The sequence below is a fragment of the Trichogramma pretiosum genome, unplaced genomic scaffold (assembly GCF_000599845.2).
Source record: "Trichogramma pretiosum strain Unisexual culture from Peru unplaced genomic scaffold, Tpre_2.0 scaffold21, whole genome shotgun sequence".
NCBI classification, from domain to species: Eukaryota; Metazoa; Arthropoda; class Insecta; order Hymenoptera; family Trichogrammatidae; genus Trichogramma; species Trichogramma pretiosum.
Genome location: NW_019640940.1, coordinates 1,923,620 through 1,938,196, shown reverse-complemented (window position 1 = coordinate 1,938,196; position 14,577 = coordinate 1,923,620). Strand labels below are relative to the sequence as shown.

Here is a 14,577-nt window from a genome sequence, read left to right as displayed (position 1 = left end):
TTTTTATTTATTTCAATGACAAAATTCAGAGTTTAATTACACCGTGCACATAAAAAATAAATACTTCTGACATAAGTCGGAATCTACATCAAGAGCTTCGGCCCGCAGCCGCCAAGCAAATATTATATAAATCTTGGTTCTTTAGATTCTTGACGATCAAGTCGCAGCAGAGAATCGGCAGCCGACAGTGAATCAGTTCCATAAAAGAATCCAGTGCCCAACGTTCGAAAAATGTTCTCGACATTCTCTCGCACAGTTGCAGAGCGCAAGCCTCGCGTTCCCACTCGCCGAGCTTGTCCCAACATCTTTTAAACGCGTGCGAAAACTCGCAGTTGTTACTGTAAATGAGATGTTTCGCCGTCTCTTTTGTTTGCAACTGGATGAAGTCGTACAGCGACAGGCCCTTTGTCAGCATTAACTCTTTCAATTTGCTCGAGTAGTCTTCGATGCTGAGCCAAATGCCTAAACATATACGACTTCTCGAAAAATCCGTCCTTGATGAACAATTTCATGATCGTCAGGACGTCGCTTCGCTCCAGCTCGTATCCTCTTCTTACCAAACATTCGACGATGAGCATAATGCGCGGTACATATTGTAATTTTAATGTACTAGTGATCAAATAATGCGCTTTAAACGACTTGTCAATGCTCTTAAAGAAAAGACTCTCGTCGGGAAAAACGAAGCTCGACAGATCGGCGCCACGATCCAAGAGTCGATCGACGGTATTCGGCCAGAGATTCGCCACGGCCAACTGCAGAGGTGTTTGGCCCAACTTGTCCTCGACGTCGACTCGCACCAACTTATTTATCTTGTCGCAGATATCGAAGAATCTGTTCACCGTGTCCTCGTCCGAGAATTTCTTGAAAATAACGTGCAGAGGCGTCGATCCCTTCGCATTGACTGCATTCGGATCGGCGCCTTTCCGCAGCAGCAGTTTGGCTAACGCGAAGTGCACGCCGTTGTCCAGAGCCAAGTGCAGTGGCGAATCACCCGTTTCTGTCACGAGGAGATTGGGATCGACCCGGCCGAGCTCAAGAAATTTCTTCACCACGTCTTTGAGGCCATACTGGCAGGCCACGTGGAAATGCGTCATTCCAAATTCGTCGACGTAATTGTTCTCGTCGTAGATTCTAAATAAATCAGGGATTATAGCTAATCTCAACTGATTGTCCTTGTAGCGGTTCTTGTACTCGACCCTGGCCAAGTGATGCAGCACTGTGGTGCGGCGCAACAGTGGCTCGCCGTCTTCGTCGACCTCGGGATTGCTTTTGTAGCCATTATCGATTAGAAAAACGAGGAATTCAGACCTACGATAATTAACCCGATCTTTACTGCCGTAACTTAGGGAATCTAATAGAAGCAAGTCGATTTCTGAGGGACAAAAAGCGCTTCGGAGATCGGATAGTTGGCCCTTCCAATCGGTTATGAAGTTTACCAAGACATCGGTCACGGTCTTCTTTGATTTTCCAATTGACACCGTTTCGCAGGCTCCTCAATATAAATGTTTTAAAGGGGTTTGAAGTGGGCATGGTTCTGCGCATTCACAAATACACAACACACTTGGTACAACTTTAATGTAATATGAAATATTTTTTGCTTTTATCAATCGCTTGCTGCAGTAGATTCGAGATATTATTAACGTTGCTCGCGCTGAGACGTCGTAACCTACACTGGACTATATTCGTACGCTAAGTTCTGTATTCTGTATTCTGTGTTCTAACTGCTGGCACCGCGGTGTGGCAGAAAAAAGCATTTTTCGGAGTGAGCAGTCGTACCTCGTACGTAGATAAAAACACTTTTTCCCTCATATCTTGGTTAATATGCAAGATACTGAAAAAATAACTGAACCAATCGATTCCCCGTAAAATTTTACATCCGAATGAACTATCAATTTAAAAAGTGTCAGTGTAAAATTGTTCAAGATAACGCGAAACAAATGCAAAATTTGTGTCCAGCTGACTTGTTTCACGAAAATCACTCGCTGCGGTCGATGCGATCACATGCGGACTTGACCAGAATTTCAAACTCATAAGTAAAAATTGTAACATTTAAGATAAATAAATTATTATTTCAGAATTTTATGTTTTTTTACACTTTTTTACTTCTTATTACAGTTCACAACATTGATATGTATACTTTATCATTAAAAAAATTTCCGTTGAGAACATTACGTATTTACCGAAATAATTGCGAAAAATGTGTGATGTAACAAACATGCAAAATTTCGGAAAAATAATTGCATCATTAGATTCCTCGTCAAATTTTACATTGATAATAATAATGATTGTCAACTCGAAAAGTATGAGTATAAAATTATTCACGAATTCAAGTGGAACAGTAGTGCAGCGACTGTAAAACAGGACTCGCTTCACCGCGACATGATTTTTCAATAATTGTCAATAATTGTACACTCCTACTTTTTGAGTTGACAATCATTATCAATGTAAAATTTGACGAAGAATCTTATGGTGTCATTATTTTTCCGGAATTTTGCAAAAAAATCTGGAAAATTTTTATTTTTTTTTTCTTCATAAAAATACATAATTTCAACTTTTTTCAGATTTTTTAATTGAAGGCGAATAGCGTCTAGAGCCAAAAAAACGCTATGTATAACAAAAAAGGTTCCTGGAACCCGAAGGTTCCAACAGACAGTTAGTACTTGAGTAACCTCAAAACACGAACGAAAAAACTTACTCGCATGAAGCGCGTTTAAAACTTACTATAAATCTATATAGATCGAATTGAACCCTCTTAGAGCCAACTTCATGTAAGTACATGAAATATTTTAGTTTTAGTGTCATCATCTATCTATAGTGTCTTCTATCTATGTCATCTATAGTGTCATCTATATCTATAATCTATATATACATACGCCCTCTGTAGTTAATAATGTTCATTTCTTTTGTTTGACGATTATGATGATGGTCTTTGATTGATATTGGAAAGTTGTCAGTTGTCTGTGTGGTCTGTGTGGTCCCCCCATAAAGAAGAAACAAAGACAGAAAGAAAGAAAGAAGGAGAAGAAGAAGAAGAAGAAAGTCAGTTGTCTCTGTCTGTGTTGTCGTCCATTAACAAAACGGAGTGAAACAAAACGGAGTGATGAGTTTCAGTGAGAGCGACTTTAGTTCTAATGAAGAACTTGATAATATTCAAGTGGGAGATGCCACAGTGTGAGTTTTTTTCATTTTTTAATTTAATTATGAAAAACATTAAAAAAAACATTTATAACCTATTTATAAAAGAGGTTTAATTTGAAGTTTTATTAATAAAATTGTTTTTTATTTCAGTGATGTTGTGGGAAGAGTATGCAGAGTATCTGACAATTTCGACTGTAAAGGAACAAAAAATAAGTACATAAAAATTGTTGTAAATAACAATACAGGACGTCAGATTCAGGTTACCGCCTGGAATAATTTAACACACCTACTCGAAGAGATTAAAGAGATAGACGAGGTATGTAATTTTGATATTAATTCTCTGTAATTTTGTATAATTTTTTATTTATTATGATAATGAAAATTATATAACGTACCTCCTTATATTTTAATTAACCAAATAACTTACTTATTTGTGACTTACAGATTGTTTACGTTGGTAATGTCAAAGCGCAAAAAGTATCGAAACCAATAACCATGGAAATATGGATATTGAGCTAATAGTGAAAGAAAATTCCTGTATTGAAGTATGTGGATCACTAAATAAATCATCAACATCGTCTCAAGTTGTAAGCTGCTCAATTATTGATGCGTACTCACGCATTGGAGCAAAAGTTGGTAAGTTGTACAAAATTTCAAAGTTTTCTTTTAAACCAATATCATTTTTTTAAAAAAATTATTTTTCAGAAATGGACGCCTACATAAAAAATTCATTGAGATTTTTCAAAAATCAAGAATTTGTATTTTATGTAGGATCAATAACAGATGGAGAGCACAAACTTTGAAATAAAAATAAATACTGATCATGTTGAGATACCACTCGATAAGGAAGATTCAGTCCATGTTGTAGGAGTGATGGAAAGATATCCACCAGGACCACCTGTTTTAAAACTTGAATCTGAAAATGGTATTACAATAATAGAAAAAAAGGTGTTAGATTTTGATTCCGTTTATAACGGTTACAGAAACAAATTATAATCATCTGATGAAGTATAATATTAATGATTCAATTATTATAAATTTTCAAATGTGAATTACTATGTATAAAATATAAGTAAAATTATTAGTAATTATTCAAATCAAATTTTATTCATTTGTATTAAATGAATGTTCGTTGCATCATTTTATTAAAAATCACTTGATGTTGTTGATGAGTTTACATAAATAATTGAACATTTTTAGCATGCATATACACATTGAATTTTGAAATTATTTAAGATTATTTCTAGGAAAATTATTTTAATAGTTTCAAGTAATACAATGAGAAATTAAAATCATCATAAATTAGCAAAGTATAAGAAAAAAAATCTTTAATGACGGTTTAAAGAATATAAGAAATTGCTTTCTGAGTAATTAGAAATGATTTAAGCATGAAAAATGAGTCAAATCAGTGTTCTGATACAATGAGACATTCAAGATTTGTATCATATGTCTTTTCTACAATACCAAGTAATTTATTCATCAATAATTACGATCTAATATATAAAAGAGCCATTGCGATTATAGATCGAATTGAACCCTCTTAAAGCCAACTTCATATAAGTACAAGAAATATTTTAGTGTCATCTATATACGCCCTCTGTAGTTAATAATATCTTAATTGATTATTATTTTCAAAATATTTCCATATATTAAATTACATACTCATAAGAGTTCCTGGCGTGCGTAGCGCGCAGATAGATTTCTAGTTAAATTAAAAAATGAAAAAAACTTACACAGTGGGCATCTCCTACTTGAATGTTATTTAGTTCCTCTGTCGAACTAAAATCACTTTCGCTGAAACTCATCGCGCTTCGTTATGATAATGGACGACAGCACTGAAAACTGACTTTCTTCTTCAATTATCTATCAAACATCAAACACCATCATCATCATCATCATCTCATCAATCATCAATCAAATCAAACAAATGAAATGAACATTATTAACTACAGAGGGCGTATGTATATAGATTATATTATAGATATAGACGACGCTAAAACTAAAATATTTCTTGTACTTACATGAAGTGGCTCTAAGAGGTTCAATTCCATCTATAATCGCAATGGCTCTTATATTAATTAGATTAGATTATTTCTGAATCTCAAACTAACCTTTAAAACACGAATAAAAAAATTGACACGCTCGGAGCGTGTTTTAAACGTCCAGTTTCTCAAAATTTAAATCTTCTGTACATAGATTTGCTTTTACGATTGGATCAGTAGATTGAAAACCTAGACGGGTTTCCTGCAACTTTTCTAAAGCAACCTTACTAAGATTTTATACCCACTTTGATACTTTACTCGAGTCTCTGACACACGATAAAAATCTGATAATCGATCACGCAGATTAGTTCAAAAAATTTCGAATCCAACCTTTACATACATTAAATACGATTTTATAATTATAAATGTAAGAATTTACTTGCGTACTAAGAACTTTTTTTGAGAACTTCGTTTTATGAGACTAAACCCATTTCTCCAATCATCCCCAAGCTAGAATTTCGAAATAGTGTAGTTTCAAATGTACGATGCTAAAAAGTAATGACAGTGCCTCTTTAATATACTGAGCATGTTTTCAGCAAAATAAATCGTATAGTATGATTGTTGTCTTTAACGTGGAAATGTGAAATAATATCATAAGATAAATTTTACTTGTTCATAGTTCGTGACATTAACTGGAAGAATCTATTGTTAATTTAGACACTGGCATGGATATTAGTTGGAAAAAAAAATCCAGAGTATTTTTTGATATTTGTCTAGAGCCACTTACATGGGAAAGGAAGCATGATAAGACATCGAAATATAGTTCACTATAAACAAAAAAAATATGCGTGTGATAAGTGTGACAAGAAATTTGAGTTTCAAAGTCACTTGAGTAGATCACCAAACATCAATGTCTCTCTGAGCATAAATTTGTAGGTCACCCAAATTGCAGTGCACCCAAATCTCGAATGTCCTGTACATCATGGGTATTCAAGGAGCGAATGCAAGGGACCTTGTACTTCTTTCTCTGTTTAGGAAAAAAAATTAAAGTCAAACCAAATGAATGAATTCTTTTTTTTTTTAAATTTATTTATTTCAATGACAAAATTCAGCATTCAATTACACCGTGCACACAAAAAATAAATACTTCAGACATAATGCGGAATCTACATCAAGAGCTTCGGCCCGCAGCCGCCAAGCAAATATTATATAAATCTTGGTTCTTTAGATTATCGACGATCAAGTCGCAGCAGAGAATCGGCAGCCGACAGTGAGTCAGTTCCATAAAAGAATCCAGCGCCCAACGTTCGAAAAATTTTCTCGACATTTTCTCGCACAGATGAAGAGCGCAAGCTTCAAGTTGCCTCGCGTTGAGCGCGCACCAACGCTTATCTTGCGTGCGCCGAAACTCGTAGTAGTCCTTGTAATTGAGATGTTTCGCCGTCTCTTTGGGTTGCAACTGGATCAAGTCGTAGAGCGACAGGCCCTCTGTCAGCATTATCTCTTTCGTCTTGCTCGAGTAGTCCTCGAAGCTGAGCCAAGAGTCGAGCAGATCCGAATTCTCGAAAAATTCGTACTTGGCGAACAATTTCATGATCGTCAGGACGTCGCTTAGGTCCAGCTCGTATCCTCCTTTTACCAAACGTTCGACGACGGCCAGAGCGTTTGATACATATTGTAATTTTAATTTACTTTTGTTCAAATGATAAACCGCTTTAAACGACTTGTCAAGACTCTTAAAGAAAAGACTCTCGTCGGGAAAAACGAAGCTCGACAGATCGGCGCCACGATCCAAGAGTCGATCGACGGTTTTAGGCCAGAGATTCGCCACGGCCAACTGCAGAGGTGTTTGGCCCAACTTGTCCTCGACGTCGACTCGCACCAACTTATTTATCTTGTCGCAGATATCGAAGAATCCGTTCACCGTGTCCTCGTCCGAGAATTTCCGAAGAATAGCGTGCAGAGGCGTCGATCCCTTCGCGTCGACTGCATTCGGATCGGCGCCTTTCCGCAGCAGCAGTTTGGCTAACGCGAAGTGCACGCCGTTGTCCAGAGCCAAGTGCAGCGGCGAATCGCCCGTTTCCGGCACGAGGTGATTGGGATCGACCTGGCCGAGCTCGAGAAATTTCTCGACGACTTTGAAACAGTTGAATTTGCAGGCCACGTGGAAGTGCGTCAATCCCAATTCGTCGGCGTAATTGTTCTCGTCGTAGATTTTAAATACATCGGGGATTATGTTGACTCTCACGCAATCGTCACTGTAGCAGTTCTTGTACTCGCCCCTGGCCAAGCGATGCAGCGTCGTGGTGCGGCGCAACAGCGGCTCGCCGTCTTCGTCGACCTCGGGCTTGTCTTTGTAGTCGATCTCCATTAGATTGAAGAGGAATTTAAACCTACAATAGTAAACCCGATCTTTAGTGCCGTAACTTAGGGAATCCGATAGAAGCAAGTCGATTTCTGCGGGCCGAAAAGCGTCTCGGGGATCGGGAATTTGGTCCGTCCATTTGCTGACCAAGCGATGAAGTTTATTGAGACATTGGCGACGGTCCTCTTTGAGATCCCAATTGACACCGTTTCGCAGCCTCCTCAATTTTTCCAAGCGGTCTGAAGTGGGCATGGTTCTGCGCAGTCACAAATACACAACGCACTTGTTACACAATTTTCACGTAATATGTAATAAGTATTACTTTTATCAATCACTTGCTGCCGTATAGACGAGATATTATTTCGTTGTTCACGTTGCGGCGTCGTAACCTACACTGAACTGTGTTCACACGCTACGATCTATAATACCGAGAATACAGAGAATAAAAAACACATGGCCATCTGCCGTCTGCGTGTAACTATATCCCACATGCCCGCCGAAGTCACGTAAAATGCTTTTCGGCTTTCACTTTCATATTGGAACTGTGGACTGCGCGCTCAACGACGAGACAGCACGTTGCGCGCATGCGCCGTATCGAAGTCCGAAAACCTAAAAATTCAAACGTACTCGCTTGCAAGCTATTATACAGAGAGAAAAAATTCATTGATTTAAGAAATATTTATTTAAATACAATCTATGAAATAATTTCATTGATATAATTTTTTTTTATTTCATCCAACAAAATATTTAATTGTTTTTACCAAAATTTCATTGCTTCAATCAATCATTTGATTAAATTAATAGTGAATAAAATATTAAATTAGATTTCATTGAATCAATGAATTTTTTTTCTCAGTGTACGAGAGCAAGGCTATAATATTTACTGGTTTACGTTTTCAGTAGTAGGTAAAAGTTTATCATCTAATAGTCTGGTTTAGAATATATTTTTTAAATACGAGATTCATATTTTTTTATCGGCATCATATTACATACAAAATAGGAGCAATATCTTTATCAATGAAATAGCCTGCGTTTTTTCTAATCAATTGATTTTTACTTTTAATAATTCAATCGTTTGAATCTTTTTGATCCATCTTTAATAGTTTACAATACACTTGTTTACAACTCTTATCGATCACGAAAAATCGCGTATTCAGCGCATCCAAAAGCGCCGTATCCTCGCGGATCTTATTTATCGTTCCGCGCTTCAAGCTTACGGCTTATTTTTTTTTAACACTCCCTCGTCGTCTTCCCAATATTATCGAGTCCCCCAGCTCGAGGTCAGACATAATAGTAACGACGTATAAAGTCGCAAAAATAGTTATAGGCAGCTGAGATTATACGGGGCAGAGATCGCTCTATAAGGCCGGTTTCGTTTATGCCGCGCTGCTGTCTTGTGCAAATATGCAGCACTACTACTACTATACGCAACGGCCGAGAAACAAAAAGCTATCGCTCCGAGGAGAGAGAGAGATAAGAACGACGCGCAATATGCAGCAGTATAGAAGCAGCGGCAGCGGCGAGAAGTACCTTTTACGCTCCGCATTACCTTTTACAACCCTCTCTCTCCCTCCCCTTGAACATGCTGCCGCTTGTGCATATACCTGGCAATGATCCAGACGCGTGTATACATACTTATATATGTACGAAGCGAGAGAGGACTTTATGTATAAGAAAATCTCCTCTCTCTCTCTGGGTGGCATCTTTTCGCAAATGCTATGTGTCCTTTGAGCCATGCAGTAGCAGCAGTACCAGGAAAAAGAAGCAAAAAAAAAAAAAAAAAACCAGTGGGGAGGGAAAGAGAGTAAAGCGCGGTGTATACGTTAGTAGTAGTAGCAGTAGTATAGCTAACGCGCGGCGCATGGATTTTCTTCAGTGGCTTGGAAAATTACGATAATAGAAGTTCCTCTTTAATATACGCGCGCGTGTGTGTGTATAGGCGCGCTCACCAGCGGGGGCGCATGTAAAAGAAAAGCCGGGTGTGCAGCGGCGGCAGCGGCGGCAGCAACGAGTTAGGAAAAGCCTTTTGTATAGTAGCTCGAGAGTATACACCGTACACAGTGGTCGTAATAGGGGGTTGGGGTGGTAGGGATAAGAAAACTCGAAGGTCGCGACGCTGCTGTTCCTTCCTTTTTTTTTACGCTATATAGATTTTGTGCAGGTGTATTATACTGCTCTCTCTCGCGCGCGCGCGGGAGCAGATAAGAGAAACGATATCTGCGTTATGCCGTGAAGATGCTGCCGCCGACGCCGTCGCTGCTCGTTCGATTCAATTTCTCAAGCTTGTGCTTCGTTTCTATTACTCGACTGTTATAAGTATGGGTGTGGGTGTGTGTGCGTGTGAGTGTGCGAGAAAACACGAGCCAACAGCAGCAGCAGCCGCAGCGGTCTGATAGATGAAACTTTTCGATTTCCTTCGTGTAAATACTTTGTAATTTTTCTTTTCTTTTTTACTTCTTCTTCTTCTATTGTTTCGATATCAAAACGATAAAATGAATTATATCGCGATGCGGAGTAAGAGCAAAGATCGAATTGTTCAGTATTATTATTTTTAATCGTTTTTTCGGAGTATACACAACGAAACATTTTTGAGTGTCATCCTGTCAACGTGATACAATCGTTAAAAGTATATGGTAGTAATAGTAGCAGTGCTCGAGCGTGATTTTAATGATCGCGAGTGCGCATGGATTACGATTACAGCCAGCTGCATGCAGCACGTAATTTGTCGAAAACGCGTATCATCGCGTACGCGCGTAAGCCACTATTCGATTTTATAGGTACAAACGCGTACATATATATAAAGGAGGTATATAATACGAAGCCCCTCGATCCCAGGGATAAAATCTCTTTCTCTCTCTCGCGTGTGGAAGTGGCATCGTAAAATTCCTTAGGATAGAGATAAACTCCGATGCACCTATGTGTGTGCGCGCGCGATGTATGTTGCTCGCTGCGCTCTTTCTCTCTTACGTGTGTGGTTTTACTGGTGAAAATGCCATTCCACGAGTCGGGGGCACTACTCTCTCTCGGCCTGTCCAAACGTTAAAGCCGAAGAAAGAGCCTTTTGCCAATGCCGTATAATACACTACGTAGCGATAGCACAGGACTCGCAGACTCTGATTGACAATTAAATCTCTCTTTTGTGTTTCTACTACTACTACTACAGAGCCCGCAACTACGCGACTCCTATATTTCGCGCGGGTAGATCTCTCTGTCTCTCTTTCGGGACTTTGACCGGACGATTTCAAAGTCATGCCGCTGCTGCTGTATATAGAGCAGAGAGTACAAGGGATATGTTCGTTCGTTTGACACGTGTGCCAGCCGGGGATCTAGCCTTATTCTCTTCTATATAGGGGGGAAAAAAGCTGGCGAATGAAATTCGGTCGAAAAAGCTCGTGCGCTCCTCTTTTGTTCGCTTTTCTGTTGGTGCACGGCAACCTAATTCACGGCGCGCGCGCACGTCAACGATTTTTGAAACATTTTGAATTGCGCGCTCCGCGCGCGTTTTGAATTATGTGTAGCTATATATATAGGACAATGCTCTATACAAGCTCAAAAACACGACGACGACGACGACTTTCGGGGGGATGGTTGACAGTCAATGGTGATAAACTTGCATAAAGCCGCGGTACACAGCTAGCAGCAGCTCTCTCTCTCTCTCTCTCTCTCTCTCTCTCTCGTATATAATTCCGGCTTGATAAATCACAATGAACGTCGAGCACCGCGAGGGAATTCACTGAGACGTACACACGTATATAATGTATTATTATATATTATATACGTATATATGCGAAATTTTAACCCAAGGAAAATTAGCTTTCGGCATTTAATTGCAGAATTTCACTGTACGCGTCACGTGTGTATGGACGCGCGGCGGCGGTAGTAAGCGCATTTCGTGCAGCGCGCGTATATACGTACGAATAATTCTTAATTGTACTTTTAAAGCCATTAAGGTGCGTTACTTCTTGCGGATACGCGCAGAGGACTCGACAATAAAAGAATCCGCGATGAAAGCTCGTTCGCGTCTTTCATTTCGACTCGCAGCGCATAATCGCTCGCGGATAAAAATTATTTCAACGATTAAAAAGTAAGCTTACATGTTTTTAGTTAAAATGAAATGTTTACATCCGTTGTGTTCGCTCTGATATAAACATTAAATAAAAATTAATTTCAAGCTGCTACGAAAAATTCCTTTGTATGTAAAATAGAAAACAATAAAGCAGCAGCAGCGCGGGGCAATTAAAATATGTTTATAACTGACACTCGGGCGTGCATCAATAACATACACCCTCCTAAGAAAATGAGTTTTTTCTAATTAGCCGTGCGCGTCCGAGTTGCCGCGTTTCCCCCGAAGCAGAGAAGAAGCAGCGGAAGAAAATAAAAGAAAAAATTTTCCCGAGGAAAAATGCCTCATGGCGTCTAAACAATATACACGTCACGGAAAAGACGTATCGTCTGCCTTTAGCACCCAGACAAAATGCCTTTCCTTTACTCGGCAAGTTGTGCAGCAGTAGTAGTACTACTACTAGCCGGAATAAATTAACGAAGTTACAAATACACGCATCTACACAAATAGAAAGAGAGACCGATGCTGCTGCTGCTGCTGCTTTTCGAAGGTACAACAGTGGAAGGCAGCTACTCCTGGGGCATGTACATACATACATACATACATACGTACGTACACGCATAGAAGTAGCGCTGCACCGGATGCCTCATTAATCTTTACTCGACGACGTGCGATTTCGCGAAAGCGAGACCAGCAGCAGCAGCAGTAGCAGCAGCAGTAGCAGCACAGCAGAGCAAGAGCTCGAAAGAGGGAGAGAGAGAGAGAAACTCTGAGCACTACTGTCGAGGTTGATTAAATTTCCGATTGCCACCTGCGCGATCTTTTCATTTTGCCCTCTCTTTCTCTGCTTCTCCATGTCTATACAGATATATAACTGTACGGCGGCAGCGGCAGCAGTCAGAGAGAACTTTTTTATGCTCGGGCTTTTTTTTTCATCCCTTGACTTTTTTTTTTATTTTCTTTTTTTTCATTCACCGCCGCTGCCACCACCCGAAGGGAAGTGTATCTGGTTTCGATAATGAGAGGAAAGAGGAAAACTTGTCCGTGATTTTTTTTCCTTTTTTTTTTTTTTTTTTATATCTTTTAACCGAAGATGTAATTCTGAGTTTTTTATAATGTATAAACCCCCTCTTCGTTCGTTCGTTCGCTTCTTTTTTTCTTCCCTATTCAATCAGAGAGGCAGTCGATCTCTCAATGTAAAGATTTTTATTTCCCAAGGATACACGAAGCAAAAAAAAAAAAGAAAGAAGCGCCAACTGCTGCTTACGGACGGGAAAGTGCATGATGTATTTTCGTTTGCCTTTTGCCGCCGCTGCTACTTCTGCTACCTGTATACGCAAAGGGGGTTTAAATAATTTAAGAGAATTTCGATTCCAGCGGTGGTAGTTGTGTGTGTGTGGGGGCAGAGGTGCGGCCGCCGCACAAACGGAAGCGAGAGAAAAAAGAGAAAGAAAGAAAGAAAGAAAGTAACGCATTCTCGAGAGAAGAAAGGGAGTATATATGGTATATGGGGTAAAAAATTACGAAGCTGAACGAGCTGATGCTGCAGGAATAAAACATTTAGAAGCCGAGCGAGAGCAATTTTGGGGGTAGGGGGGTGCCTCGCGCATTGAGCTACTACTGCCACATAAGTACGTGTGGCGCACATATGTATGTATGTGTGTTTGCGGGTGTTCCATTAACCTGAAAGCTTTTCTTTTAAGGACTTTTTTTGCCCCGGTGGTGTGGTGCGCAGCTCAAAATCAAAAGCTCCGCTGCACCACCCCCGCCTACACGACGATGAATAAGTTAAACTGCGAATCAAGCTCGGCTTTATAGCGTAGGGGTGTGGGTTGGTTCTGTTTTTTTTTTTTTTTTTTTTTGATGATTTATTTATGCGCGACTCGCAGCTTTGCTACGTACACGCGCGTAAGACGTCGTCGTCGTATGAACTATAAATCGACGCGTATACTCTTTTGCAGCCAATAATAATGACGCTGTACGATCCAATCAATCAACGGCAGCGGCAGTAGCTTCCTTCGTCATTGGCCGTGAGAGTATAAAAAGTGCGGTACCCGACGTGTATAACGTAATCCGCAGAACTGGTGCAGAATGAAATTTCAAGTCCTGCAGTAGTGCCGCATAGAGGCAGCAGGGTGAGTGTGCGAGAAAAAGGGGGAAAAAAAAGCAGCCTACTCGTCCACTGAACTTGCAAGCTCACAGCAGCCACTGCCGCTTTTATATATTTCAAGGCAGTCAGAAAGGCAAGTCGCGTCGAGTGGTGTCGGCGGCAGCGTGTTAAGCCCGTGCTGCTGCCCAACCAACCTAGAGTCCTCCCTAGGTGTACACATACACACACACAGACTCTTGGTCGCTTCTAATGAGACTTTACATTTTAACGACGACGACGACGACGACGACGTCGACGCCTGGAACTCATTAGTTTATCATGCGCTACTGGTTTTCCACTTTCGCTGCTGCTAGCCTAGCTGTAGGCCGCACGCTGTACACGCACGCGTGTACGTACGTAGTATATACGTGCTGCATCATGCGCGGAGAGAGAGAGAGAGAGAGAGAGAGGAGGACCTCGCGCGGGGAGGTGCTCGTTTTGAAGTAATTTAAGCCCAAGTTTTCGCGCGGCTTTACTTTCTATGTGCATTTGGGGAGGGTAGAGGGTTCATCGGGCGAAAAATAAATGCGTGACGTTACACATGCGCGCTCGTTTGACATTATAAACTCGCAAAACTCTAGGCGACGAGTGCGCGATGATTTCGATCGCGCAATGCAGGTAGCGTATTAAGCTTGCCGAAATAATTATTTTAAACGAAGATGCGTTTTTATAATTTGATGCGAATTTGTCTGAAATAATTACCGCGAAGCTTATGCTCTTATGAATCTTATCTGTGGGTATTTATATGAAAGATCATTTGAAATTTCTTCGCCCGATGTTGTTGTTGATAAATCAATTAAGTTTATTGGAAGAATAATAGCTTTGAGAAGCAATTAAGAAGGTCTTTGGAATTTTAATATTTCGTCATAATCATTAACTG

At 40.0% G+C, this 14,577-nt stretch overlaps 2 protein-coding genes across 2 annotated transcripts; one reads left to right on the top strand and one right to left on the bottom strand.

Annotated features, from left to right (window-relative positions):
* Positions 1-2,993: 2,993 nt before the first annotated feature.
* Positions 2,994-4,020, top strand: LOC106659864. The gene is made up of 4 exons (XM_014382580.2): positions 2,994-3,171; positions 3,289-3,454; positions 3,583-3,774; positions 3,844-4,020. The coding sequence occupies exons 1-3, from the start codon at positions 3,101-3,103 to the stop codon at positions 3,655-3,657; spliced, it is 312 nt and encodes a 103-aa protein (XP_014238066.1). The 5' UTR covers positions 2,994-3,100; the 3' UTR covers positions 3,658-3,774; positions 3,844-4,020.
* A 2,188-nt stretch (positions 4,021-6,208) lies between these two features.
* LOC106659739 lies at positions 6,209-8,000 on the bottom strand. The gene is made up of 2 exons (XM_023457892.1): positions 7,808-8,000; positions 6,209-7,741 (listed from the first exon to the last, which is right to left on the bottom strand). The coding sequence occupies exon 2, from the start codon at positions 7,735-7,737 to the stop codon at positions 6,292-6,294; it is 1,446 nt and encodes a 481-aa protein (XP_023313660.1). The 5' UTR covers positions 7,738-7,741; positions 7,808-8,000; the 3' UTR covers positions 6,209-6,291.
* Between the last annotated feature and the right edge of the window lie 6,577 nt (positions 8,001-14,577).

Coding starts and splice junctions, on each gene's coding strand:
- LOC106659864 (XM_014382580.2), top strand. CDS start 3,101: ATGAGTTTCAGTGAGAGCGACTTTAGTTCTAATGAAGAACTTGATAAT. Junction 3,172..3,288: donor CAAGTGGGAGATGCCACAGT/GTGAGTTTTTTT, acceptor TTTTTATTTCAG/TGATGTTGTGGGAAGAGTAT. Junction 3,455..3,582: donor AGATTAAAGAGATAGACGAG/GTATGTAATTTT, acceptor TGTGACTTACAG/ATTGTTTACGTTGGTAATGT.
- LOC106659739 (XM_023457892.1), bottom strand. CDS start 7,737: ATGCCCACTTCAGACCGCTTGGAAAAATTGAGGAGGCTGCGAAACGGT.